General features: G+C 50.8%; 1 protein-coding gene across 3 annotated transcripts in view; it reads right to left on the reverse strand.

The window, feature by feature from the left end:
• Positions 1–27,862, reverse strand: part of CNTRL (centriolin) — a 153,110-nt gene that overhangs the window by 43,199 nt on the left and 82,049 nt on the right. For all 3 annotated transcript variants that reach the window (XM_040324045.1, XM_040324044.1, XM_040324046.1), the window contains 8 exons: positions 24,825–25,011; positions 11,905–12,203; positions 11,249–11,424; positions 10,931–11,123; positions 10,685–10,815; positions 6,556–6,696; positions 6,301–6,427; positions 5,848–6,012 (listed from right to left, as the gene is read on the reverse strand). In XM_040324045.1, coding sequence (XP_040179979.1) covers positions 5,848–6,012; positions 6,301–6,427; positions 6,556–6,696; positions 10,685–10,815; positions 10,931–11,123; positions 11,249–11,424; positions 11,905–12,203; positions 24,825–25,011 — 1,419 coding nt within the window. The remainder of the gene's footprint in view (positions 1–5,847; positions 6,013–6,300; positions 6,428–6,555; positions 6,697–10,684; positions 10,816–10,930; positions 11,124–11,248; positions 11,425–11,904; positions 12,204–24,824; positions 25,012–27,862) is intronic.

Genomic DNA, 27,862 nt, shown 5'->3' on the forward strand with positions numbered 1-27,862 from the left:
CCTATTTTCTCTTTCGTTCATAGACGGACACAGCATTCTTTGACATTAGGGACGTCCCAAAGCAGTGTCAAAAAATTCGAGGGGTGGGAAATAACACAGCAAAACAGGTTACACCCCAAACAAAACCGGGAGTTGCTCAACGGAGAAACTCCTACCATAAACTGCCGCCTGTAACATCTGCGGCCGAAGGAGGCATCAGAAGATGCACACACATCCACCTCGTAAGACCTTGAAAGTGTGGATCGACGACCAGGTCGCTGCCATATACCCCTGTAACACAGAGGCCAGATGCCAAAAAAACCAAAGAGGCTCCGATCGCCCTGGACGAATGCGCCGTAACCAAAAAGGGAGGCGCCAGCCCCTTCAGGGCATAGGCCTGAAGCACAATTCGTCGGATCCACCCCGAAAAAGGGGTGGCTGACGAGACTACCAGGCCCCCTTGTAGGACCAGCCAGCGACACGAACAGTGAGTCCGACTTCCGGAACGGAATCGTAGCAGATAAGTACACTCGTAGGGCCCGAATCACATCCAGAGGATGTAAAGTGGCCGCCTCCCTGCATTTCGGCCAAGGACATAAGGATGGAAGAACAATGTCCTCATCAACGTGAAAAGCCGAAACGACCCTGGGGAGAAAAGACAGCTGCGGTCGCAGCACCACCTCATCCTTATGGATGACCAAGTAGGGAGCCTTGCAAGACAAGGCCGCCAGAACAGACAAACACTCGTCTGATCGAGGTAATTGCTACCAGAAAAAAATCACAGTGGAAATGCCCACGCTGAGCCATGGCCACGTGACGACGCAGACCTTCCTGGGCTAGCACCCAGAGTCAAATGCATGAAGGGCAGGTACTCTAGCGCTGAGCTAAACCTGCTCCCCTTTTGTGACAGTCAACAAAAAAACCTCCCGAATGTCCACAAAGGGAGCATCCAGAAGAACCGAAAGGACTAAATTCAAGTCCCATGGGGGTAGTGGAGGGGCCACATGCCAGACCCCCAGACCAGACGTACGCACCAAGGAGTGCGACGCCAAGGCTCATTGAAAGTAACAGCCAGAGCAGAAAACTGACTCCTAACCGTACTTAAGGCGAGAGCCTGATCCACTCCCTGCTGTAAAAAACAGCAGAATCCTGGACACCACGTATGTCCGAGGGTGCCACTTCATCTCCTCACACACAGAGATGCAGGCCTTCCACGTATGATGTAAAACCTACGTGAGGTAGACTTCCGTGCAGGCAGCACGGTAGAGACCACTGAGCCCAATAGGCCTCGGGCCCACAGCCCCAGGCTCTCAACAGCCACGCCGCTAAGCCAGTGGCTGTAAAAAACAGGGTGGATGATCGGACCCTGTAACAGAAGATCAACCCCCAGGGGAAGACGCTAGGGGGTGTCCGCCACCAGACGCACCAGGTCCGCGTACCATGAGCGACGCGGCCAATCTGGGGCAATCAGGATTGATAGAATTCCCTCGGCTTCCACGCTACGCAGCAGGCGAGGAAGAAGATACTGAGGAGGGATTCAAAGTAGGCGAAAGTGACCCCAAGGAGCCACCAACGCGCCTGACGCGTCTGCCCATGGGTCCCTCGACCTGGCCAAAAAACATGGCACCTTCCGGTTGAGGCGGGACGCTAGAAGGTCCACGCATGGAGTGCCCCACTTTCGGCACAGACACTGAAAACCCCTAAGGGAGGAGAGACCACTCTCCTTGGTCTAGCGCAGTCCGACTCAGGAGTCGGCCCAGCCAATTCCATACTCCCGGAATGTACACGGCCGATAGAGCCGGAACGGACCTTTCGGCCCACCGAAGGATGTGCGCGACCCTCGTCGCTGCAACAGAACTCCGTGTGCCTCCCAGATGGTCGACGTACGCCACAGCGTTGTCGGACAGGGTCCTGAATGGTCAGCCCTGTAGATCCAGGGACCACCAGGCAAGGCAAAGCCTGATCCAGAACACCGATTGGTAGGTGGGACTCCACCTGAGTCCAGCGCCACAGGGCTGACTGGGTGCCCCAAAAAACCCCTCCCCAACCGGAGAGGCTGGCATCCGTCGCGACCACCGTCCAGTGACATGGCAGAAATGCCTTTCCAGCCCGAAGCACCGGAAAAGTCAGCCACCACACCAGGGACCAGGTGACTCAACTGAACCTGGTAATCCAGGGATGACGGAAGCTTGTCCCCACGAGACAGCAGTTCCCTCTGTAGCACCCTGGCGTGGAATTTGGCATACGGAACCGCCTCGACAGAGGCCACCGTCAGACCCAGAACCCTCATGCAGAATCGCAGAGATGACCACTACTAGGTCGTAACTGCTGCCCAGCAGATTGCAGAGTCTGAATTCTTTCCGTTAGGAGAAAAAAATTTCCGCCCCGGCGGAATCCAGGACTAGTCCCAGGAATTCCAGTCCCTGAGACGGGACCAACACTGACTTCTGGACAAAACAGAAGTCAGCCAAACTCTTGGAGAGTCTGACACGTGACAGACATGGCTCCACTAATTCAGAGCTCGAGGAAGCTCGTAGGAGAATGTCGTACAGACATCCCACAATAACAAACCCCCGCTGCCACAGCCGGGCCAGTATCGGAACGAGCACCTCGGTGAAAACCTGTGGTGTCGACACCAAGCCGAGCGGGAGGGCCACAAATGAAAAATGGTCCTCCCTAACCGCAAAGTCCAGAAACTCTGGTGCTTTGAGCATATGGGAACATGCAGGTACGCGTTCACGGCATCCAAGGACGCCAGAAAAACCTCATCCTGAAAGTTTGCACTTTTACTAAAAAACAAACAAGGGCCTGAGGCCCAGGATTGGACGGACCCCGTCCTTTTTTTGGGGACCACAAAACAGATTGGAGAAAAACCCCGGAGCCTGTTCCACGAGGGAACTGGCACAATCACTGCCCTGACCATAAGATCCTGGACAGCCCCTGACAGAGCCAACCGGCGAGCCAGAGGATGGAGGGAAAAAACCCGTTTGGTAGACAAGAGAGAAATCCTATCTCGCACCCAGAGGAAACTACCTCGCAACCTCAACGGTCAGAGAGGAGAGACCTCCACCGAGCCGCGAATTCGCGGAGCCAGCCCCCCACCCGAGATGCGAGCGGAGGCAAACCACCAAGCGGAAGCAGGCTTGCTGGGCTTGCGGCACCCGGGGCGCCTGTGTCCTCAGTGGACGTCCTAGCCCCCTGAAAATGTTTTCCTGCCGCACTTGGCGGGCGAAAACCAAAAAACGCATGGGGAACAGTAAATGAGGGCCCTCGCCTACAGTGAGGCACCTACCCTTTTTTAGATTGCGGGAGCAGAGTGCTCACACCGCCCGTGGCATCTTTTATGATGACAATCAGAGACACCCCTGCGTACACCCCCACAGGGCAATACCACCAGGGACTACTGAAAAGACCGTCCGCAGACCAACCCCCAGCCATACAAGGCAGGGCAGAAAACATGGCGCAGGCGGAGGCCCTGGAGAGCAAGGGGAACATATCCGGGGTCGACACACAGACAAATATCTGACCTAGTACCAACTGGTCGGTCAGGACCACGCAGGTCATAGAAGCATTCTGAGCCTCCAGCTCCCCGTCCGGGAAATGTCTGCGACACCAGAGTCCTGGCCAAAACCGGACTCACCACCGCCCCCCCCCCCCGCTGTGAATATGGAGCGACCACATTCACAGCACCCCTATCAGCGGGGTCCCCAAAAGCGGGAGCCCCTTCCCCAGGTAATGTGGCAGCCTTGTTTCAAAAACAAGCTACCCAGCTGAACACAGGGGGCGGGGGGGGGGGGAGAGAGAGAGACACCCTGATACAGGAATCCTCCCCAAAAAAGAGGGGACAGACCGCAAAGCATTTTGTACCCTGCGACTGATCCCAATCCTTGCACAACATATTCCAGACATGGAACACAAGGAAAAAAACACATATTGCGGTGCGGGGCGGCACGGAACCCAAAAGGGACTGACACCACTGATGCCACCTCCGAAACCACCATAGCTAACCATGGTAACCCGCACCGCAGTGTTAAGAGCCCCAACAACAGCACCATCAAGTGCTGACCCTGAAACAGGGCCATCCTCACAGTCCGTGTGGACTTCAGCCAGCAGCTACTGACAAAAAAACAAAACCAGACGCCTCAGCGAGGCCTGATTCCCTGTCAGAAAAAATACCCAGAGAGAGGCAGAGGGGAGAACAAGTGCAATTCCCACATCCCTCCAACACTCCCATCCTGACCCAAAACGCCTCAGGGACTGCCAGCACAGCATCCCTGGAGGCCGCAGGAACAGGGACACTAAGGGTTAACATCCCCTAGTACTGGCAGGCTCCACAGGACATCCCCCCAGCCGCCACAGAGAACAGGGAAACCCCCCCCCCCCCCAGAGGACTCACCGTCCTACCAGACCGCCGCTGCCGAGAGCCAAAAACGCTGCCTGTGCCGCGCCATCCAAAAGGAAAATGTGCAGAGCCGTACGCGCCGTCATCCTAGGCACAAGAGCTGTATCAAGATGGCCGCCGATATGTCTGCGGGCTCCGAGAAAATGGCCGCCGCAATTACAACTGCGCCATAAAACACCGCCGTCAGCGGCAAAATGGCACCCGAAAACTGCGTTTTTTTCAAAAAAACACACAGCAAAGCCCCAGTGACACACGCAGTACACAGGCCCACAGGACCCCCTCCGCACATATGTAGCACATAAAAACACAGCACCCACAGCAGTAGCAGCCCCCAGGTCAGACTGAGCCCCCCAAGCGGGGCCCCTACCTCACGGCCGTCACCCAGAAACTGGGAAGGAGGGAGAGGAAAAAAGGGAGAGAGGAAAGCAGGGCAAACCCTCAGTCGACCTCCCCAGGGGAAAATTCCAGCCAGACCACTTACCTGAGCAAGAGGCCACTACTTACCCGTCCTGCGACCACCGGCTGGAGGTATCCCAGACAGATCCAACGTCCGCTAAACGGCATGGCTGTCGGCCAGACACACTGTGACAAGGCCATAGAGACCGGTCATATGTGTGCCCTAGAACCGAAGTTCCCCGGCCGCCCCTGGAGCAATGGGGCCTGTCGTGGACGTCCCAAAGCTGAGCTGAGGGCCGGCACACGCTCGAAGGCCGAACATGGGGGGACTACAAGAGTCGAGGACCCAGCTTGTCACCCAGTCGGCTGTTGATAGAAGAATCACAGGATTCCAAAAATGCAGGAACAAAATAATAAAAAGCGAGAAAATCGCAAGAAAAAAATCTCCAGAGTACAGGAATTTCAGAGTGCCTGACTCTCCTGACGTTAGGCAGGAAAAAACTGAGGCTGTTAGAGCAGGGTGTGGGTTATACCGGGGGGGGCCACGCCCCCTGGGAGGAGCTGCACTGAGGTTTGTGTTTGTTAACACTTTAAGTGCTTTTTTTCTGCCTAAACTCTCCTAGTGAAAGCGGATATAACCCTAATGTCAAAGAATGCTGTGTCCGTCTATGAACGAAAGAGAAAAGTGGTTTTGGATGGGAAGTTGAATAAATGACTCTGTATTTAGACTGTCTCTGGGCTATAGACCAGTGGTTTTGAAAGTAAAGTGGCATAAATGCCTCTGTGTTCGCGGTGTATTAATGCTGTAGTTGTGGATGGACCGTTAAGTAAAACAGATATGCGGTGTTGTCATAACCAAGCTATATACCTTTCTATCTGGGATTGTAAGGATGTGGTAATATGCGAATATAGTTTATTAAAAGCAGAGCTGTGCTTTCCTAATGTACTTGAACTGCTGCTATATCTTGTATGGACCTTTTCTGAAAATAAAAAATTGTTATTTGAAAAAAAAAAGCAGAGCTGTGCTAAAGGCTTTCTCCATTTGTATCCCAACTGCTTGGATGGATTACCTTTATCTCCTGCCTTCTCTCAGCTGCCTCCATCTCCCCATCTCGCAGGACCTCCCTCAGATCAGCCTTCTTTAGCTCAGTGTGGTTCTGCAGGAGATGCAGCTCCTCTTTCTTCTGTCCCAAGAGCCGGTCCAATTCTGAAATCTCCTCCTGCTGTGCTAAAATCTGGAGGACAAGAACAACAATAATTAGTTCAGAGGGAGATTATTGCAATATTATAATTGCCCTAGTGCAGTGTTTCTCAATTCCAGTCCTCAGGCCCCCCCCCCAACAGGTCAGGTTTTCAGGATTTCCCTCAGATGAAAAGGCTGTGGTGATTACTAAGGCAGTGAAACTGATCAAATCACCTGTGCAAAATAATGGAAATCCTGAAAACCTGACCTGTTGGGGGGGCCTGAGGACTGGAATTGAGAAACACTGCCCTAGTGGAACAGAAAGCATTAATTTAGTTACCTGATTGTTTAGTCTCTCCAGAGCCATCTTCTTCTCCATAAGGAGATTTTCAGCTTCCTTCAGCGTCTGCAGATGGTGGTCTTCCTTCCCCTCCGCTATCAGGATGTCGTCCTGCAACTTCTGAAGACTGAAAGTGTGAAATTTTCATAGAAAATGATAGAGGGGCAAAAAAAATTAAGAGAATAATTAATATTTCACCAATTTATCAAAGCGATATATTGCATCATACATAAACGTGGGACATGAAATGCCTACCTATCATCCATGGTTTGGATCTTGTGGTTCAGAGACTGGAATTCAACATCTTTTGCAGACACAACACTATTTATCTCATGCAGGATGTTTTCCTGCTCTGCTCTGTGCTGTTCCAAGTTTCTGGCATTTGCTTGTAGAGCCCTAAGTACATAAACTTTCAATTATAAATATGCAAAAACAGGATTTTTAAAACAGCTTACCTGTAAAATCCTTTTCTTGGAGTACACCACGGGACACAAAGTCTTTATCTTTACATATTGGGTTAAGGGTCACCAGTGATGATTGGACACTGGCACAACTAATTGAAGACAGTTCCCCTCCATATAACCCCTCCCATCAGGGAAGCACCTCAGTTTTGTAGCAAGCAATAAGGTTCCCATAAGAAAGGGGGGACCTCTGTGTCCCGTGGTGTACTCCAAGAAAAGGATTTTACAGGTAAGCCGTTTTAAAAATCCTGTTTTCTTTATCGTACACCATGGGACACATAGCCTTTATCTTTACATAATGGGACGTCCCAGAGCAATGCTCCATATGAAGGGGGGAGACACAGCTCAAGCAGGCCACCATGGACCAGAAGCTTTATACCACTGCCTGCAGCACACTTCGCCCGAAGGCGGCATCCTCCTGTCCTCTCACGTCCACCTGATAAAATTTAGAAAATGTGTGGACTGAGGACCAAGTTGCAGCTTTACAGATCTGAGTCACCGAAGCCTGGTGGTGCACTGCCCATGAAGCACTTATCGCCCTGGTAGAGTGCACCCCAACAGAAAAAGGAGGAGTCCTATTCTTTAAACCATAGGCTTGAATAATTGTCTGTCGAATCCATCTTGAGATAGTGGATCTTGATGCCGCTTGTCCCTTTTTGGGACCACCTGGCAAAATAAACAAAACATCTGTTTTACGTATCTGAGCGGTTACCTGCAGATACGCCTTTACTGCTATCACAAGATCTAGAGAGTGTAATAATTTTTCCTCCACTGTCTGCCGATCCGGAAAAATGGAAGGCAGGACAATGTCCTGATTTAAATGAAAAGCCAACACCACCTTAGGTAAAAAGGCAGGATGGGGGTCGTAGTACAATCTAAATAAGGCTCCTTACAGGAAAGAGCTGTTAATTCAGATACTCTTCTAGCCGAAGAGATAGCAATCAAAAAGGCCAACTTCCTGCTTAAAAGAATCAGCGGAATGTGGCGAATAGGTTCAAAGGGTTGCTTCTGCAACACTGATAATACTAGATTCAGATCCCATGGGCACAAGGGAGACTTGACTGGTGGATTGATCCGCAGTACCCCCTGAATGAAGGCCCACACTAGGGAATGAGATGCCAGTGGTCATTGAAAGAAGACTGATAGAGCTGATATTTGACCCTTACTGGTACTAAGGGCTAATTTCATATCCACTCCTAGCTGGCAAAAGGCAAGAATCCTATTCATGTCATATCTTTGAGGATTGCATCTGTTGGTTTCACACCATGAAACGTATGCTTTCCAGACTCTGTAGTAAATTAGTCTGGAAGCTGGCTTTCTGGTATTAATAATTGTGGAAAGCACTGGACCTAAGATCCCTCTCTTCTTCAGAATGTGGGTCTCAGCAGCCAAACTGTCAAATTTTGCGTTTGTAAGGAAGGATGGAACACTGGACCTTGCGACAGCAGGTGGTGACGAAGTGGAAGCTTCCAAGGTGATCCTACCGCCATCTTTATTTTTTTTTATTTTCCAATAATGTTTATTAATTTTCTTCAAAGAAAAAAAAGGGGGATAAAACATACAAAAGTAATATCATTCTTAAGAAACGGTTTAGCGAACTGAATCGCAACACAAAGTGCCATTGCCTTTTGAGGATATAACCTCCTCTAGCACACGAAACATCACAGCATGTCGCAAGCAAAATAGACATTACTTAGCAATACCTCCAATGTGTAAAAGGAAAGAAGGAGGTACAGAAATAGAAGATTCAATCCCGTGGGGGAATGACAAATAAGAAGACAGTGAGATAAGGAAGACTAAGAGAAGAAATAAAAGGGGGGGGGGGGGAGTTGAGGCTCCGTGCTCCATAAATATTCCACACTATTAAATCTAAAAAACGCTCGATCCAGGATCACCTGTCAAGTAGCGGATCCATGGGTCCCAGACTCCGTAAAACTGCTTCATCCTATCCTGTGTAATTGCCGTTAGCCTCTCATTCAGCATAAGCCAGGACAGTTTACTACCGCCATCTTTATGATCTCGGGGTACCAAGGTCTTCTGGGCCGATTTGGGGCAACTAAGATTACAGGAATTCTTTTCTTCTTGATCCTGCATAGTAGCCTTTGTAAGAGAGCGATCGGAGGAAACGCATAGATCAGTGAGAACTGATTCCACGGGACCACCAGAGCATCCGATCTATAGGCCAGATGATCTCTTGTCCTGGACACCAAATTGTCCAACTTCCTGTTAAATCTGGAAGCTAACACGTCTATATCCGGGGTCCCCCATCTCTGGCATATGGCCTGAAAGATCTCATGGTGGAGAGACCACTCTCCTGGTGACAGCTGCTGGCGACTCGGATAGTCCACTTGCCAGTTTTCTACCCCTGGGATGAGAATTGCAGAGAGACAAGGAATATGTTCTTCTGCCCAAGTCAAAATCCGATTCACCTCCTGAGCGCCCTGACTGTGGGTGCCTCCTTGGTGATTGATGTAAGCTACAGCAGTATCATTGTCGGATTGAATCCGAACTGGGTTGCTCTGTAACCTGCTTGTCCAGGTCTTGAGGGCCAAGTATACTGTCCGAATTTCAAGTATGTTGATGGGCAGGCTCCCCTCGGTCTTGGCCCAGGTTTCCTGGGCTGAAGCTTCTTCCAATACTGCACCCCAGCCTATTAGGCTGGCATCCGTAGACACCACCTTCCAAGTGATTGGGGGAAAGGATCTTCCTTTCTGCAAATTTTTGGTCTTTGACCACCAACTGAAGCTTTTGCACACCTGTGGAGACAGGCACATGGGCAAATCCAGCGCTTGGATCTTTTTGTTTCAGGCAGTTAGAATACTGCTCTGAAGTAGTCCTGAGTGAAATTGGACAATAAATGAAATGCTCCAGGTATTTTATAGTGGTGAGCACAGCATGATCTAACTTTGCCACTGACTGATCTCTAACCAGTATATCGTCTAGATAAGCTGTTATCGCTATGCCTTGTGCTCTGAGATTTGCCAACAGAGGGGCTAGTACCTTTGTAAATACCCGAGGTGCGGTAGCCACACCAAAGGGTAGAGCCACAAACTGAAAGTGGCGATGTTCTACCGCAAACCTTAAAAATCTTTGGTGAGTGGGATGGATAGGCACATGTAAGTATGCGTCTTTGATGACTATTGACGCCATGAATTCTCCGCCTTGTAGGGTGGCGACCACTGATCGAATAGTTTCCCTTCGGAAATGGCGAATGTTCAGAAATTGATTTAGAGCTCTTAGATCCAAAATGGGTCTGACGTCTCCGTTTGGCTTTGGGATTACAAAGAGGTTTGAATAAAACCCTGAACCTTGTTCTTTTGGGCCTGGTTTTCTTTAGTTTTTGTGGCTGGCTGAAAATGCCGTCGCCACTGGCTAGAGGAAGATTTACCAGGAGACGGGGAGAGAGAATGTTTAAAACAAGGTCTCTTGTTTTTCTTCTTTTCTGGTATTAGATTGGTTTTCCCACTCGATATCTTTTGGATATATTTCTCCAAATCTTCCCCAAAGAGGCGTTCGCCATGGAAGGGAAAACTAGTCGAAAGCTTTTTTGCATGGTGGCTCTGCAGACCAATGCTTTAACCAAAGAATTCTGCGCATATGCACCAGTTGGAGTGTGAGACGCAATGTTTGCAGAATCAAATCTATCATCGTGTCAACTGTAAAACATAAGGCTTTAGGCAAATTTTCCCAGAGTTTGACTTGTTCTGGAGGCAGCTCCTTCAGCCCTTTTTTCACCTGGCTACTGCTGCTACAGCAGGTTGGGCGACTGACCCAGCGAGAAGGAAGGAAGACTTCAATAAAGATTCCAATTTCTGATCTATTTTCTGTATGAAGCTTTTGACAACGCGTGTGGGTGAATAGTGAAATGAAGGTGTGCAATCGTGATCATACATAACTGACCATTCAAACACCTTGTGACATACCGCAGCTGTTGGTCAGCTTTTACAAGATTCACAGCCATTTCCTCTGCCCGTCTCTCCAGCTCCTCTGCGTCATTCTCCGTTTGGGATAAATGCTTCTTGGCTATACTGTATTTTTCTTTTAAATCTGCAGTCTGGAAAACAGAGAATTACAGGATGACAGTCAACTGCCACATATCACATTGTTCAATGTGCAGTCTTTACAGCAGGTACTGTAATACATTACATACAGAGCTGTTAACTACCAACCTTTTCCTCTGTGTTTTTCAGTTCATTTTCTGCTTCTACCAGCAACCGGTCAGCCTCTCGGAGCTCTGCCCTTCTCTTCAGAAGTGTTTTTTCTATGCAATCGATCTCATCCTCAATACTGTCATGATGCTGCAATGATCTCTCCAGCTCCAGCTCTGTAATCAGGTGGTCCAGATTTCCCTCCATGAATTTCCTGAAATGGCACAAATTGATAGCTATGCTAAAACATACTCAAAGACAAAACCAATAAGCATTGGAAATGTAAAAATCAGAACTTTTATTACACATTTAGATCATTTCTGCACACGAGACACTTACTTGCGCTTACGTTTCTGGGCAGCATTGTGCAAATCGTCAACCTCTCTTCTTAGCATTTGTCTGCGACGTTCCAATTCTTCAACATCACCTTTTAATTGTGCTTTTGCCCTACTTTCTTTTTTATGTCTAGACTTTAGATGATCAATAACATCTTCAAGGTGAGTAACTTCATTTTCCTATTAAAAATATTGATGAGATTGATGGGAATCTATAGTAATTTTACATTTCTACATATACAATCATCAATTTAAAGTGTATGTAAAAGACACTAGCTTTAGTTTTGGATAGAGTAGAGAAAGGTAGACTTTGTCAAGGTTTTTTCGCGGTTTGCGCACCACTGGGGAGATTCACCCCCCCTCCCTTTTGTCTAGTTGACCTTTGTTATCATGACAGAAAGTCATAACGGGAAGGGTAAGGTGGAAATCCAAACATTTTGAGTTGTCATCAGAGCAAGAGGTGATGGAAGTTCCAATAACAACTCTCTAAGATGGGAATCCCATGTAGTTCTTCTCATTTCCTCATTTAAAATACATTATAATATTTATTGAATTACAGACAATGACACAACTGATTAAATTGTACAACATTACCCAGTGCCAGATGGTGGTACTCCTACATGTAATTATCTATTATACATAATGGGAAATGGGACTCACCAGATTGTGGTGTGCAGACACATTGCAGTGCAGAACGCCAGCTGGAATGACTGGAATAGTAAACTGTGGAGGAGGAGGACCATAAACAAACTGAGTGCCAGGAGGTGGGGGCCCATATATAACAGTCCCAGGTGCCACAGAACTGCCAGTGTATGGAGGTGGAGGTCCATAAATAACCGTTCCTTGGGGGACTGGCGTACCATTAGGAAACACTGTATAAATGACCGAGCCGGGAGGAGGGACAAAATGACATGGTAGTGCATCGCTATCACTGTGTGAGCCTCCATCAACCTCATCATCTGCCAAGGAAAGAAAAAGATTACTAAATGAGACAGCAACTAACTTTCCAGTCCATTTATCATTTTACGCAAGCCCAGACAACTACAATTACCAGATTTCTGGCATTAAAGGCAACCTGTTTTAGATGACTAGATTTTTGTACTTACCGTAAATCTATTTCCTAGAGTTCATTGGGGGACACAGGAATTCTGAGAATATTGGATTCTAGTGCTGCCTACTGAAGGATTTGAACCCTGACAAAGAATAAACAAATTGTGGCCACCCCAGTGTGAACAGAGGACCAGTTGGCAGCCTTGCAAATCTGGGAAACAGCCAGACGAAAAAGCCCAGGAAGTGCTCACAGGTCTAGTGGAGTACATCTTGACAGGGAAGGGTGGAATTCGATCCTTAAAGGGGTTGAAAAGGAAAAAAATGATTTTCCTAAATAGCTTCCTTTACCTTAGTGCAGTCCTCGGTCACTTACCTCCTCCTTCAATTTTGCTTTTAAATGTCCTTATTTCTTCTGAGAAATGCTCACTTTGTGTTCTTCTGTCTGTAACTACACACAGTAATGCGAGGCTTTCTTCCTGGTGTGGAGAAAGCCTCTTGAGGGGGAAGGGGGCGAGCAGGAGTGTCAGGACACTCTACTTTGCAGATAGAGAAAGGAGCTGTGTGTTAGTGGGCGTCCTGACACTCTGCTCGCCCCCTCCCCCCTCAAGAGGCTTTCTCCACACCAGGAAGAAAGCCTTGCATTACTGTGTGGAGTTAGACAGAAGAACAGGGAGTGAGCATTTCTCAGAAGAAATAAGGACATTTAAAAGCAAAATTGAAGGATGAGGTAAGTGAAGGAGGACTGCACTAAGGTAAAGATAGCTATTTAGGGAAAACATTTTTTTCCTTTACAACCACTTTAAAGCAGAACTAAAAGTGGTTCTAAAGGCAAACTATTTTATCTAATGCATTCTCAGCATTAATGCATTAAGGCGGCTTGCTATGGGGGTACTTGCAGGGAGAAGAGTCGTGGGACCTCAAAGTATTAGGGGACTAGCTCTGAGCAATATTACTGCACAGAGCAGGTAAGTATAACCAGTTTTTGTTTTGTTTTTTGGTATAAAAAAAAAAAAATGCCTTAAAAAAAAAAAAAAGATAACATATAGACTCTTTTTTTCGTAGTAAGTCCAGGTGGGAGTAAGGCCACACAGAGACAGCCTCAGACCCACGTTGGTTCCAGGGAAAAACAGCACAACTTGGCATCCAACATAAACTTGGGAAGTGGCTGTAACTCCCGTTGTGACAAAATGAACAAGGAGGCAGCACCCTGGACTTACTAGATAGGGTCATAGCCCTGACTTTACCGCAGTGCCTTCCAGCCCCGGCAGCCACTGGAACATAGGGACTAGGCCCCTAGCTCATCAGTAACCTGGTGGTATACAGCATAAGGAGGGCTTCAGGAACATCAAGTGGTAGTTTCATGGCAGTGGAGCTGTAAAGCACCCATGCGGCTAGTTTAAGCAGGATAAAATTAAGGAAGGGGTTTTGCTGGGGCGTCCTTACAACTTTGTTTGCCAATGTCGAATCACCTGATGGCAGCTGCATAACAATAGTCAGAAGGCCCATACACACGATCAGAAAATCATACAAAAAGCACAGCTTTTGAAGCGATCGTACGATAATCTGATTGTCAGTACACAGCTTTCATCCAAAACTATCCAAAGGGGCAAACACAAAAAAAATTCTCATACGATATCAGATCATATGATTTTCATTTAATCAGTACAGTTTTCATCTAAAAAAATACAATAAAACACATTACATCACTTCCAAATTTTTATTTTGTCATACAAGAAACTTCAAACTTTAGGAACCTCTTCATTTTTGATATGGAGACTAGCATGCAAAAAATTAAAATAAAAATAAAAAAAACGGTCAATTATTCGCCTGATGAACTCATTGGGCCAGATTCAGAAAGATCAGCGGATCTTTCTGCTGGCGTAACGCATCTCATTTACGTTACGCTGGCGCAAGTTTTTCAGGCAAGTGCTTTATTCACAAAGCACTTGCCTGTAAAGTTGAGCCGGCGTATTGTAAATCCCCCGGCGGAATTCAAATTCCGCGGGTAGAGGGTGTGTTACATTTAAATCAAGCGCGTCCCCGCGCCGAATGAACTGCACATGTGCCGGCCGCGACTGAATTCCAGTGTGCATGCTCCAAATCACGTCGGCAAATCGTCATAAAGCAGGGGTAACTATACGCCCGAAAAAGCCGAATGCAAACGACGTAAAGAAAAGGATTTTTGTACTCACCGTAAAATCAATTTCTCTGAGTTCATAGACGGACACAGCCTTCATTGACCTTAGGTTATGCTTCTTCCTACCAGGAGATTTAGGCAGAATTCTACAGCACTTAAGGTGTTAAAAACTTTCCTTAATGCCGCTCCTCCCAGGGGGCGTGGCTCCCCCAGGCATAACCCACACCCTGCTTTAGCAGCCTCAGTTCGTAACAAGCAGTACAAACAAAGGAGGTGTGGGTGCTGTGTCCGTCTATGAACTCAGAGAAATGGATTTTACGGTGAGTACAAAAATCCTTTTTTCTCTTTCGTTCATAGACGGACACAGCCTTCATTGACCTTAGGGACGTCCCCAAGCAGTGTCAAAAAAATTTGAGGGGTGGGAAAAAAACCACACAGCAAAAACAGGTTATACCCCAAACAAAAACCGGAGTTACTCAACGGAGGAACTCCAACCTTAAACTGCCGCCTGTAACACCCTGCGGCCAATGGAGGCATCCGAAGATGCACTCACATCCACCATATAAAACTTTGAAAAGCGTGGACCGACGACCAGGTCGCAGCCTTACACACCAGTAACACAGAGGCTTGGTGTCGGAAAGCCCAAGAGGCCCCCCGATCGCCCTGGTCGAATGCGCCATGACCCGAAAGGGGGGCGCCCGCCCTTCAGGGCATAGGCCTCAGGGCCGGTGCTAGACTATTTTGCGCCCTAGGCGAGACCAGCTACTTGCGCCCCCCCCCCCCAAAAAAATTATTAAAATTAATAAAATTTTAGCACCAGAACTGGTCCAGGTGGAGAAGGGGTTCAGCCAGGTGAAGGGATAGAGCCAGGTGGACAGGAGGGGGGGGGGGTGCAGGTAGGTGGAGTGGAGAGGAGAGGAGAGGTGCAGCCAGGTGGGGTGGAGTGGAGAGGAGAGGTGCAGCCAGGTGGAGTGGAGAGGAGAGGTGCAGCCAGGTGGGGTGGAGTGGAGAGGAGAGGAGAGGTGCAGCCAGGTGGAGTGGAGAGGAGAGGTGCAGCCAGGTGGAGAGGAGAGGTGCAGCCAGGTGGAGAGGAGAGGTGCAGCCAGGTCGAGTGGAGAGGTGCAGCCAGGTGGAGAGGAGAGGTGCAGCCACGTGGAGTGGAGAGGTGCAGCCAGGTGGGGTGGAGTGGAGAGGAGAGGTGCAGCCAGGTGGGGTGGAGTGGAGAGGAGAGGTGCAGCCAGGTGGGGTGGAGTGGAGAGGAGAGGTGCAGCCAGGTGGGGTGGAGTGGAGAGGAGAGGTGCAGCCAGGTGGGGTGGAGTGGAGAGGAGAGGTGCAGCCAGGTGGAGTGGAGAGGAGAGGAGAGGTGCAGCCAGGTGGAGTGGAGAGGAGAGGAGAGGTGCAGCCAGGTGGAGTGGAGAGGAGAGGAGAGGTGCAGCCAGGTGGAGAGGAGAGGTGCAGTCAGGTGGAGAGGAGAGGTGCAGCCAAGTGGAGAGGAGAGGTGCAGCCAAGTGGAGAGGAGAGGTGCAGCCAAGTGGAGAGGAGAGGTGCAGCCAGGTGGAGAGGAGAAGTGCAGCCAGGTGGAGAGGAGAAGTGCAGCCAGGTGGAGAGGAGAAGTGCAGCCAGGTGGAGAGGAGAAGTGCAGCCAGGTGGAGAGGAGAGAAGAGGTGCAGCCAGGTGGAGAGGAGAGTAGAGGTGCAGCCAGGTGGAGAGGAGAGGTGCAGCCAGGTGGAGAGGAGGAGGGGGGTTCAGTCAGGTGGACAGCAGAGGGGGGGTGCAGCCAGGTGGACAGCAGAGGAGGGGGTGCAGCCAGGTGGACAGCAGAGGAGGGGTGCAGCCAGGTGGACAGCAGAGGAGGGGGTGCAGCCAGGTGGACAGCAGAGGAGGGGGTGCAGCCAGGTGGACAGCAGAGGAGGGGGTGCAGCCAGGTGGACAGCAGAGGAGGGGGTGCAGCCAGGTGGACAGCAGAGGAGGGGGTGCAGCCAGGTGGACAGCAGAGGAGGGGTGCAGCCAGGTGGACAGCAGAGGAGGGGGTGCAGCCAGGTGGACAGCAGAGGAGGGGGTGCAGCCAGGTGGACAGCAGAGGAGGGGGTGCAGCCAGGTGGACAGCAGAGGAGGGGGTGCAGCCAGGTGGACAGCAGAGGAGGGGGTGCAGCCAGGTGGACAGCAGAGGAGGGGTGCAGCCAGGTGGACAGCAGAGGAGGGGTGCAGCCAGGTGGACAGCAGAGGAGGGGGTGCAGCCAGGTGGACAGCAGAGGGGAAGGGCAGCCAGGTGGACAGCAGAGGGGAAGGGCAGCCAGGTGGACAGCAGAGGGGAAGGGCAGCCAGGTGGACAGCAGAGGGGAAGTGCAGCCAGGTGGAGAGCAGAGGGGAAGGGCAGCCAGGTGGACAGCAGAGGGGAAGTGCAGCCAGGTGGACAGCAGAGGAGGGGTGCAGCCAGGTGGACAGCAGAGGGGAAGTGCAGCCAGGTGGACAGCAGAGGGGGGGGGTGCAGCCAGGTGGACAGCAGAGGGGGGGTGCAGCCAAGTGGACAGCAGAGGGGGGGTGCAGCCAAGTGGACAGCAGAGGGGAAGTGCAGCCAGGTGGACAGCAGAGGAGGGGGTGCAGCCAGGTGGAGAGCAGAGGGGAAGTGCAGCCAGGTGGAGAGCAGAGGGGAAGTGCAGCCAGGTGGACAGCAGAGGAGGGGTGCAGCCAGGTGGACAGCAGAGGAGGGGGTGCAGCCAGGTGGACAGCAGAGGGGAAGTGCAGCCAGGTGGACAGCAGAGGGGAAGTGCAGCCAGGTGGACAGCAGAGGGGAAGTGCAGCCAGGTGGACAGCAGAGGGGGGGTGCAGCCAGGTGGACAGCAGAGGGGGGGTGCAGCCAGGTGGACAGCAGAGGGGAAGTGCAGCCAGGTGGACAGCAGAGGAGGTGGTGCAGCCAGGTGGAGAGCAGAGGGGAAGTGCAGCCAGGTGGAGAGCAGAGGGGAAGTGCAGCCAGGTGGAGAGCAGAGGGGAAGTGCAGCCAGGTGGAGAGCAGAGGGGAAGTGCAGCCAGGTGGACAGCAGAGGAGGGGTGCAGCCAGGTGGACAGCAGAGGAGGGGTGCAGCCAGGTGGACAGCAGAGGAGGGGGTGCAGCCAGGTGGACAGCAGAGGAGGAGTGCAGCCAGGTGGACAGCAGAGGAGGAGGTGCAGCCAGGTGGACAGCAGAGGAGGGGTGCAGGCAGGTGGACAGCAGAAGGGAAGTGCAGCCAGGTGGACAGCAGAGGAGGGGGTGCAGCCAGGTGGACAGCAGAGGAGGGGGTGCAGCCAGGTGGACAGCAGAGGGGAAGGGCAGCCAGGTGGACAGCAGAGGGGAAGGGCAGCCAGGTGGACAGCAGAGGGGAAGGGCAGCCAGGTGGACAGCAGAGGGGGGGTGCAGCCAGGTGGACAGCAGAGGGGAAGGGCAGCCAGGTGGACAGCAGAGGGGAAGTGCAGCCAGGTGGACAGCAGAGGGGAAGTGCAGCCAGGTGAACAGCAGAGGGGAAGTGCAGCCAGGTGGACAGCAGAGGAGGGGGTGCAGCCAGGTGGACAGAAGAGGGAAAGTGCAGCCAGGTGGAGAGCAGAGGGAGGGGAGGGGTGCAGCGTGGTGGAGGGAGAATATAGCAAAGTGGACAGCTAGGTGGATGGATGCAGCCAAGTGGAGGGGGTCACACACCAGTGATAAGATCATCCCCAGCGCTTCCCCCACCACCTGACAAGTTCCTACCTTGGAGCACTTCTTTCCATCTCCCTCCACATGTCACAGGCTGGGTAAGCTGCAGGATCAGCTTTGCTTTGGGCTCCACACTCCTCCAGGACAAGTGGCTTCGGCCCAGCGTGTGGCCAGTCTAGACCTGGGTGGATCCATTCTGGGTGTCTATGCCCTGCTCCTCCAATGGTTGCACATCACCCAGAGAGGGAGGCGGGGCGGGCAGAGAGCGGACACCCACGGCTGCTGCTGTTTGCTGAACATCAGCATGGTCACCTCTGGCTTAGTGCAGCGAAGGGGACGATCTGTCTGCTTCTTCTCCCTGCCTAGTCACTCTGCAGCCAGCCATATAGAGCCCTTCTGCTACACTCCGCATCAGTCACCATCGGCTGAGGAGGAACCGATCTTCTGTAGAAGACCCAGCAGCTGTGGCAGCGCTCCCTGGCGGCAGTGCGCTCTAGGCGGCTGCTTAGTTCGCCTAGTGGGAGCGCCGGCCCTGATAGGCCTGAAGCACAATCCGTCGGATCCACCTGGAAATGGTGGCCGACGAAACTGCCAGGCCCTTACTGGGACCGGACACAGACACGAACAGCAAGTCCGACATCCGGAACGGAGCTGTCGCCGACAAGTAAACTCGAAGGGCCCGAACCACATCCAAAGAATGTAAAGTGGCCTCCTTCGGGTTCTTCGGCTGAGGACACAAGGATGGAAGAACAATGTCCACATCCAAGTGAAAAGCCGAAACGACCTTAGGGAGAAAAACGGCTGCGGCCGCAGCACCACCTCATCCTTACGGATGACCAAGCAGGGAGCCTTGCAAGACAAGGCCGCCAGAACAGACAGACACCCGTCTGATCGAGGTAATTGCTACCAGAAATAAAATCACCTTTTGTGACAATAAAACAAAAAACCTCCCGAATGTCCTCAAAGGGAGCATCCCGAAGCACTGAAAGGACTAAATTCAAGTCCCATGGGGGTAATGGAGGGCGCACCGGAGGGGCCACCTGCCAGACCCCCTGACCCAACGCACGCACCCAGGAGTGCGATGCCAAGGGTCGCTGCAAGTAAAAAACAGCCAGAGCAGAAATCTGGCTCCTAACCGTACGTAAGGCGAGAGCCTGAACCACTCCCTGCTGCAAAGACAGCAGAATCCTGTACACAACGCATGTACGAGAGTGCCAGTTCATCTCCCCACACACAGAGAAGTAGGCCTTCCATGTATGAGGAAAAAACCTACGTGAGGTAGACCTCCGTGCAGGCAGCACGGTAGAGACCACCGAGCCCAATAGGCCTCGGTCCTTAAGCCCCTGGCTCTCAACAGCCACGCCGCTAAGGCCGGTGGCTGTGAAACAGGGTGGAAGATTGGACCCTGTAACAGAAAATCAATTCCCAGGGGAAGACGCTAGAGGGCGTCTGCCAGCAGACGCACCTGGTCCGCGTACCAGAAGCGACGCGGCCAATCTGGGGCAATCAGGACCGATAGAATCCCTACAGCTTCTACTCTGCGCAGCAGGCGAGGAAGAAGCTTCCGAGGAGGGAAGGTGTAAAGTAGGCGACAGCAACCCCAAGGAGCCACCAATGCGCCTGACGCGTCCGCCCACGGGTCCTTAAACCTGGCCACGAACCGTGGCACCTACCGATAGAGACGGGACGCTAGAAGGTCCACGTCCGGAGTGCCCCACTTTCGGCACAGACCCCGAAACACCTGCGGGTGGAGAGACCACTCTCCTTGGCCCAGTGCAGTGCGACTTAGGTAGTCGGCTAGCCAATTCCGTATTCCCGGAATGTACCCGGCCAATAGAGCCGGAACGGACCCTTCGGCCCACCGAAAGGATGCGCGCGACCCCCGTCGCTGCAACAGAACTCCGTGTGCCTCCCTGATGATCAACCTACGCCACGGACGTGGTGTTATCGGACAGGATCCTGACCGGTCGGCCCTGTAGATCCAGGGACCACCTGGTAAGGCAAAGCTTGATTGCTCGGAGCTCCAGAACGTTGATCAGTAGGCAGGACTCCACCTGAGTCCAGCGCCCCTGGGCTGACTGGGTGCCCCATGCGCCCCTCCCCAACCGGAGAGGCTGGCATCCGTCGTGACCACTGTCCAGTGGCCTGCAGAAAAATGACTTTCCGGCCCGAAGCACCGGAAACGCCAGCCACCATACCAGGGGAGACATGATCAGATGACTCAACTGAATCTGGTAATCCAGAGATGACGGAAGCTAGTCCCATCGTGACAGCAGTTCCCTCCGTAGTACCCTGGCGTGGAATTGGGCATACGGAACCGCCTCGAAAGAGGCTACCAACTGACCCAGAACCTTCCTGCAGAATCGCAGAGATGACCGCTTCTGGGTCGGCAACTGCTGCACAGCAGATAGCAGAGTCTGAAGTTTTTCCGCTAGGAGAAAAACACTCCCGCCCCGGAGGAATCCAGGACCAGTCTCAGGTATCCCTGAGACGGAATCAACCCTGATTTCAGGACAATCCAGAAACCAGCCGAACACTCGGAGAGCCTGACACGTGATAGACACGGCTCCACCAATGCAGAGCTCGAAGAAGCTCGTAGGAGAATGTCGTCCAGACATCCCATGATAACAAACCCCCGCTGTCACAGCCGGGCCAGTATCGGTACGAGCACCTTGGCGAAAACCCGCCGAATGGGAAGGACACCATTGAAAATGGTCCCCCCCGACCGGAAAGCACAGAATCTCTGGTGGTTTGAGGATATGCAGGTACACGTTCATGACATCCAAGGATGCCAGAAAAACCTGACAAAACAAAACGAGGGACTTGAGGCCCAGGATCGACCGGGCCCCATCCTCCATGGGGACACAAACAGAATGGAGTAAAACCCCGAGACCGTTCCAACGAGGGAACTGGCACAATCACTCCCCTGACCAGAAGATCCTGGACAGCCCCTGACGGAGTCAACCGGCGAACCGGAGGAGGCCAGAAGCCGGAGGGAAAAAACCTGTTTGGCAGAAAAGAGAGAAACTCAATCTTGTACCCCAAGGAAAACACTTCGCAATGCGAAGCCAGTCTCCCACCCGAGACACGGGCGGGAGCAGACCTTCAGGCGGAAGCAGGTATGTCCGCAGACTTGTTAGGCATGCGGTATCCGGTGCGCTGCTACCCCGCAGCGGGGATTCAAGCACCATGTAGACCTACCCCCACCGCACAGGGCGAGCGAAAAAACGCTCGGAGGTAGGCAAGGAGGGTCCTTGCACAGGGCGAGGTCCCTAGCCCTTCCCAAACCGTGGGAACAGCATGCGCTTATCACCTGTGGCATCCTCAATGATGCCAGTCAGGGAAGACCCAAAAGGACCGTTCACCCTTAACGGCCATCACCAAGGCCACCTTAGAGGTCCTTCTTCCAGCTCCTGCAGCAGGAGCTTCGCCCTTTTAGTCGGGGCCTGCCAGGGCCCCGGCCAGAGCCGGCCTCACCGCCGAACCCACCACCGTGAATAGGGAGCGGGCCACGGCCTCCACTCTCCTATCAGCGGGATCCTGAAATGCAGGAGCCCCTTCCACAGGCACTGTGGTGGCCTTGCGCAGTCTGGACACAGGGGGGTCCACTGGCGGAGGAGAGACCTACTTTTTTTTTTTTTTTTTAAGCCCCCCTCAAGGGGGTAACGGGTTGCAAAGTTTTTTGACAAACTTTTTGCGGTGCATCCCATTCCTTGTATAACATATAGTCCAAATAAGGAACACAAGGAAACACTTCAGCGATGCGTGGTAGTCTGCTGGTACTGACACGGAGGTGTCTCCGCCACATGCTCAATTTTTAGAGCCTCACGCACCGCAGAAACAAGAGCTCCAACAAATTCTTGCCAGCAAGTGACTGCAGCAGAGTCATCCTCACTATCCATAAGGGTTAACACCCGCAGCCTCTGACATAACAGAACCAGAAAAAAACAGCGATTCTGTGTCATCCCCAGAAGCAGGCTTCAGGGAGGGGGCGCTTTTTTACCCCCCATCCGGGCACTAGCTGCTTCAAACCTGGCAAGAAACCCAGGACAGCCAACATAACAGATGTGGCAGGGGGAGGGGCGTTAAGGGTTAACTCAGGCATAGCTTGAGTTCCATAGTGTCAGCGCTGAGTCACCCACCCTGCAAGGCAGGACAAAAAAAAAAACCACTGGTCACCTCCTTGCTGCTATTGCAGAGCATGGGGGCCCCCGGTATTCACCACCCCACCCAGCTGCAGAGGGAGCTGAAAAACCTCAGGTGTGCTCTGATGTGCTGACTGTGATGTGTATTCACCTCATGGAAGATTCACAGCACTAAAACTGTAACAGCACTAAAACTGACCAGAGGCTGTGCCGAGTCATCTCAGGGAAGAATCACATCGTTACCAAGGAGATTTCCAAGATGGCCATCATCTGAGGTAAAAATTACCTCATAGAACACAGCAGCACTGACTGCTTTGTCTGTTACCTCAGAAAAGAATCACAGCGTTACCAAGGAGATTTCCAAGACGGCCGCTGTCTGAGGTAAAAATTACCTCATAGAACACAGCAGCACTGACTGCTTTGTCTGTTACCTCAGAAAAGAATCACAGCGTTACCAAGGAGATTTCCAAGACGGCCGCTGTCTGAGGTAAAAATTACCTCAAAGAACACAGCAGCACTGACTGCTTTGTCTGTTACCTCAGAAAAGAATCACAGCGTTACCAAGGAGATTTCCAAGACGGCCGCTGTCTGAGGTAAAAATTACCTCATAGAACACAGCAGCACACAGCAGCACCCCCCAGAGTAACAACACAGTCCCCCTAACAACACACGGGCCCCGGTGGTAACAAAGAAAACCCAGGAGACCCCCCTTCACAGCCACTACCCAGTCAGGGGAAGGAGGGAGAGGAAGGGGAGAGAGGAAAGCAGGGCGGACCCTCAGTCGACCTCCCCAGGGAAACCACCAGCCAGACCACTTACCTGAGTAAGGGGCCACTACTTACCTGTCCTGCGACTACCCGGCTGGAGGTATCCCAGACAGAACCAACGTCCGTAAACGGCATGGCTGTCGGCCAGACACACTGTGACAAAGCCATAGAGACCGGTCATATGTGTGCCCTAGAACCAAAGTTCCCCGGCCGCCCCTGGAGCAATGGGGCCTGTCGTGGACGTCCCAAAGCTGAGCTGAGGGCCGGCACACGCTCGAAGGCCGAACATGGGGGGACTACAAGAGTCGAGGACCCAGCCTGTCACCCAGTCGGCTGTTGATAGAAGAATCGCAGGATTCAAAAATGCAGGAACAAAATAATAAAAAAAGCGAGAAAAATCGCCAGAAAAAAACTCCAGAGTCCAGGAACTCCAGAGATAGCCTTGACCTCCTGTCGTTAGGCAGAAAACAAACTGAGGCTGCTAAAGCAGGGTGTGGGTTATGCCTGGGGGAGCCACGCCCCCTGGGAGGAGCGGCATTAAGGAAAGTTTTTAACACCTTAAGTGCTGTAGAATTCTGCCTAAATCTCCTGGTAGGAAGAAGCATAACCTAAGGTCAATGAAGGCTGTGTCCGTCTATGAACGAAAGAGAAAAAAGCGCCGGGCGGTCGTTCGTTTCTGAATCGACGTAACTCCTTATTTACATATTCCTCACGTAAAAGATACGGAAGCGCCACCTAGCGGCCAGCCTGGAATTGCAGCCTAAGATCCGACGGTGTAAGACACTTACACCTGGCGGATCTTAGGGATATCTATACGTAACTGATTCTCTGAATCAGTCGCATAGATACGACCGGCCGGACTCAGAGATACGACGGCGTATCAGGAGATACGCCGTCGTATCTCTTTTCTGAATCTGGCCCATTGTGTGTACCAGGTGAGAACTACACAGTAATTATATTTGACACAGGCAGAGCTCACACATGCTGGAGGAGATCATTTTTTCATCACAATCGGACACTGCAAACTGCAGCCACAATATGCAAGCCCATGATTACAAGGTAAGGCAAACAAACAGCACAAGGAATATTAAAGGGGTTGTAAAGGTACAATTTTTGGTTTTTAAATAGCTTCCTTTACTTACCTCATCCTTCGATTTTGCTTTTAAATGTCCTTATTTCTACGGAGAAATCCTCACTTCCTGTTCTTCTGTCTGTAACTCCACACAGTAATGTGAGGCTTTCTCCCTGGTGTGGAGAGGGGGCGAGCAGGAGAGTCAGGACGCTCTCTACGTTGCAGATAGAGAAAGGAGCTGTGTGTTAGTGGGCTTCCTGACTCTCCTGCTCGCCCCCTCAAGGGAGGGGGCGAGCACGACACTCCACACCAGGGAGAAAGCCTTGCATTACTGTGTGGAGTTACAGACAGAAGAACAGGAAGTGAGGATTTCTCAGAAGAAATAAGGACATTTAAAAGCAAAATCGAAGGATGAGGTAAGTGAAGGAGGACTGCACTAAGGTAAAGGAAGCTATTTAGGGAAAAATGTTTTTACCTTTACAAACCCTTTAACTATATTTGTGCTAATACCTATTTAAAAGAAAAACATTTGAAAGTATACATTGCCCTCAAAGTTGCATATGTATAGCTAGTTCTGAAGATGAGAATCCAGCTGGTAATAAAAGGAGACATTATGAGGTCTCCTGATCTTATGGGTCTAGCAGTCACGCTTTGTGTAGCTGCAGAAAAAATAAGATCTCTCCTATAGAAAAGTAATTTTGTGTTTCACAGGCAAACAATTTATTACCGCTACTGAACCTACCTTTGTGGCACCTGTGATGCCTATGATGAAATGGTGAGTATACCCAATGCCCCTTTGCTTGGGACAAACGCTTCTCCTTCTTGCTGTGTCTGTGGTGACCACCTTTCCATCTTGCAGGAGATGAAGTCAGTGGGTAATGTAAACTGACACCAGAGTCTTTGGTACTTATTGAATCACGGCCGGAGTTCTGCCATATAAAACCCAATTTAGTATTTATGTATCTCCTGAAATATTGCTGATTTTTAGAAATAGAAATTTTAGAAAAAAAAAATAAAAAAAATCTGAAAACCAAAACAGAATAGGTTTTCATAGACATTATGAGGTTGTTTTACTAAAGCTGAAGTGTTTGTAAAATCTGGTGCAGCTCTGCATAAGAACCAATCAGCTTCCATGTTTTTTGTCCACGTTTAATTGAACAAGTTAAAGATCAAAGCCGATTGGCTCCATTTCAGAGCTGCACCAGATTTTGCACTCTCCAGTTTTAGTAAATCAACACTATGTGCTTTTTATACAATCATGTAGTTCCAACACTTATTGCTGCCATACAGACAAGGACAGCAGAAAAAAAGAAGAAGAAAAAATAAGACAGGAGTATAGGAAATCCAAAACAATGTCCTATCTAGACCTTCCCAAGAAAATATAAAGCACAGCAGCAATAGATTCTAAAACATCAGGGGAAGACAAGGATAAGGTATTAAAATGCTTTAACTATTGTTTTAGGGCACCTTGGCACTGTCAAATGTAGGCAATTCTCTAGGCCTGTGTGACGCCATGCTGTTGGTCTGTTACAATGGCAGCACTAGAAAGCTTGTGGGAGAGAAAGGGGAGGCAGAAGAATAGCATTGAAGGGGCACAAGACTCTTCCACAACCAGCCCCCTTACAGAGGCCATTTGTAAAATGAATGGAGCAGAATATACAAAAGATGGAGCATAATATCTCCCTCCCAAATACCCTTAAAGTGATTGTAAACGCATATTTTGTTTTTGTTTTAAAATAACAAACATGTCATGCTTACCTGCTATGTGCAATAGCTTTGCACAGAGCAGCCGCGATACTCCTTTTCTCAGGTCCCCCGCCGAGTGCCCACCATAGCAAGCGCTTTCTAGGAGGGCACTTGTGCGGGCCAAGCCCTGCCCCCGCTCCTTCCTCACTGGCTGTGACAGCAGTTTGAGCCAATGGCCTATGAGAAGGGAGAGAGCCGAGAGAGACGCTGCTCTCGTAAACAGCACTGGATTGAGATTGGGCTCAGATAAGCATAAGTGGGCACTGGGGGGAGCTGCACAAAGAAGTTTTTTTACCCGAATGCAGATACTGCATACATTTAAAAAAAAAGCCTTTAGAACCAATTTAAACCTTTTTATGTGGGGGGAAAAAAACAAGAGCAGGACTTCCTTAATTTCCCAAATTGTGACATAATGATCCATGCAAAACTACCAGTGCCCTTTGCAATCGTTTTTTTTACCAACAAACCTACTTCCTATACATGAGCCTTCAAATGTAGCTGCGAGGGCAAAATGTCCTTAAAGTGGATGTAAAGCCACTCTCATCCTTTCTAAACTACTGCCATAGTGCTAATCTATAAGGATATACAGTACATTCCTCCTGCATGTACCTTACCTGTCAATTTTCTCCCCTCTGTCTGTTATAAGAACTGAAAAACTGCAGATTCTATGGGTGGGTCTGTTGTCTGGAGCTTGATGGGTGGAGTCATGATGTCAGACTCCCCGCCCACCTCTACACTCCCCTTGTCAACATGCATTTTTTCCTGTGTATTCCTTACACAAAATGTTGCTATGATCACTAACATCCAGTCAAAATCCAGAAAAGTAACCACATGACTTCAGAAAAGGTGTTGGGTTGGAAATTTAAAAAATGCCTGTCTCAGGCTAGTGCATGAGATATGTACATAACCTGTCATTCACAACAAGGGGGAAGAATGAACAAAAGTTTTCTCCCGTTTGTCCGTTTATCTTACTGAAAAATGAAAGGAGGATTGCTCAGAGCTGGATTAACTCTTTGTGGCAAGACTGGGCACAGATGATAGGAAATCTTATACTCCACTATGTGACAGCAAAAAATAAAAAAAAGGATTTTTGTACTCACCGTAAAATCCATTTCTCTGAGTTCATAGACGGACACAGCCTCCTTTGACCTTAGGGTTATGCTTCTTCCTACCAGGAGATTTAGGCAGAATTCTTACAGCACTTAAGGTGTTAAAAACTTTCCTTCATGCTGCTCCTCCCAGGGGGCGTGGCTCCCCCAGGCATCTCTTTCGTTCATAGACGGACACAGCCTCCTTTGACCTTAGGGACGTCCCCAAGCAGTGTCAAAAAAGGAGGGGTGGGAAAAAAACCACACAGCAAACAACAGGTTACACCCCAAACAAAACCGGAGTTACTCAACGGAGGAACTCCAACCTTAAACTGCCGCCTGTAATACCCTGCGGCCGAATGAGGCATCAGAAGATGCACTCACATCCACCTTATAAAACTTTGAAAAAGTGTGGACCGACGACCAGGTCGCAGCCTTACACACCTGTAACACAGAGGCTTGGTGTCGGAAAGCCCAGGAGGCTCCGATCGCCCTGGTCGAATGCGCCGTGACCCGAAAGGGAGGCGCCCGCCCCTTCAGGGCGTAGGCCTGAAGCACAACCTGTCGGATCCACCTGGAAATGGTGGCCAACGAGACTGCCAGGCCCTTACTGGGACCGGACACAGACACGAACAGCGAATCCGACTTCCGGAACGGAGCTGTCGCCGACAAGTAAACTCAAAGGGCCCGAACCACATCCAGAGAATGTAAAACGGCTTCCTTCGGGTTCTTCGGCTGAGGACATAATGATGGAACAACAATGTCCTCGTTAATGTGAAAGGCCGAAACGACCTTCGGAAGAAAAGAAGGTCGCGGGCGCAGCACCGCCTTATCCTGATGGATGACCAAGTAGGGGGCCTTGCAAGACAGGGCCGCCAGTTCAGACACACGTCTGATAGAGGTAATAGCTACCAGAAAGACCACCTTCTGTGACAAAGTCAGCAAG

The sequence above is a fragment of the Rana temporaria genome, chromosome 9 (genome assembly GCF_905171775.1).
Source record: "Rana temporaria chromosome 9, aRanTem1.1, whole genome shotgun sequence".
Lineage (NCBI taxonomy): Eukaryota > Metazoa > Chordata > Amphibia > Anura > Ranidae > Rana > Rana temporaria.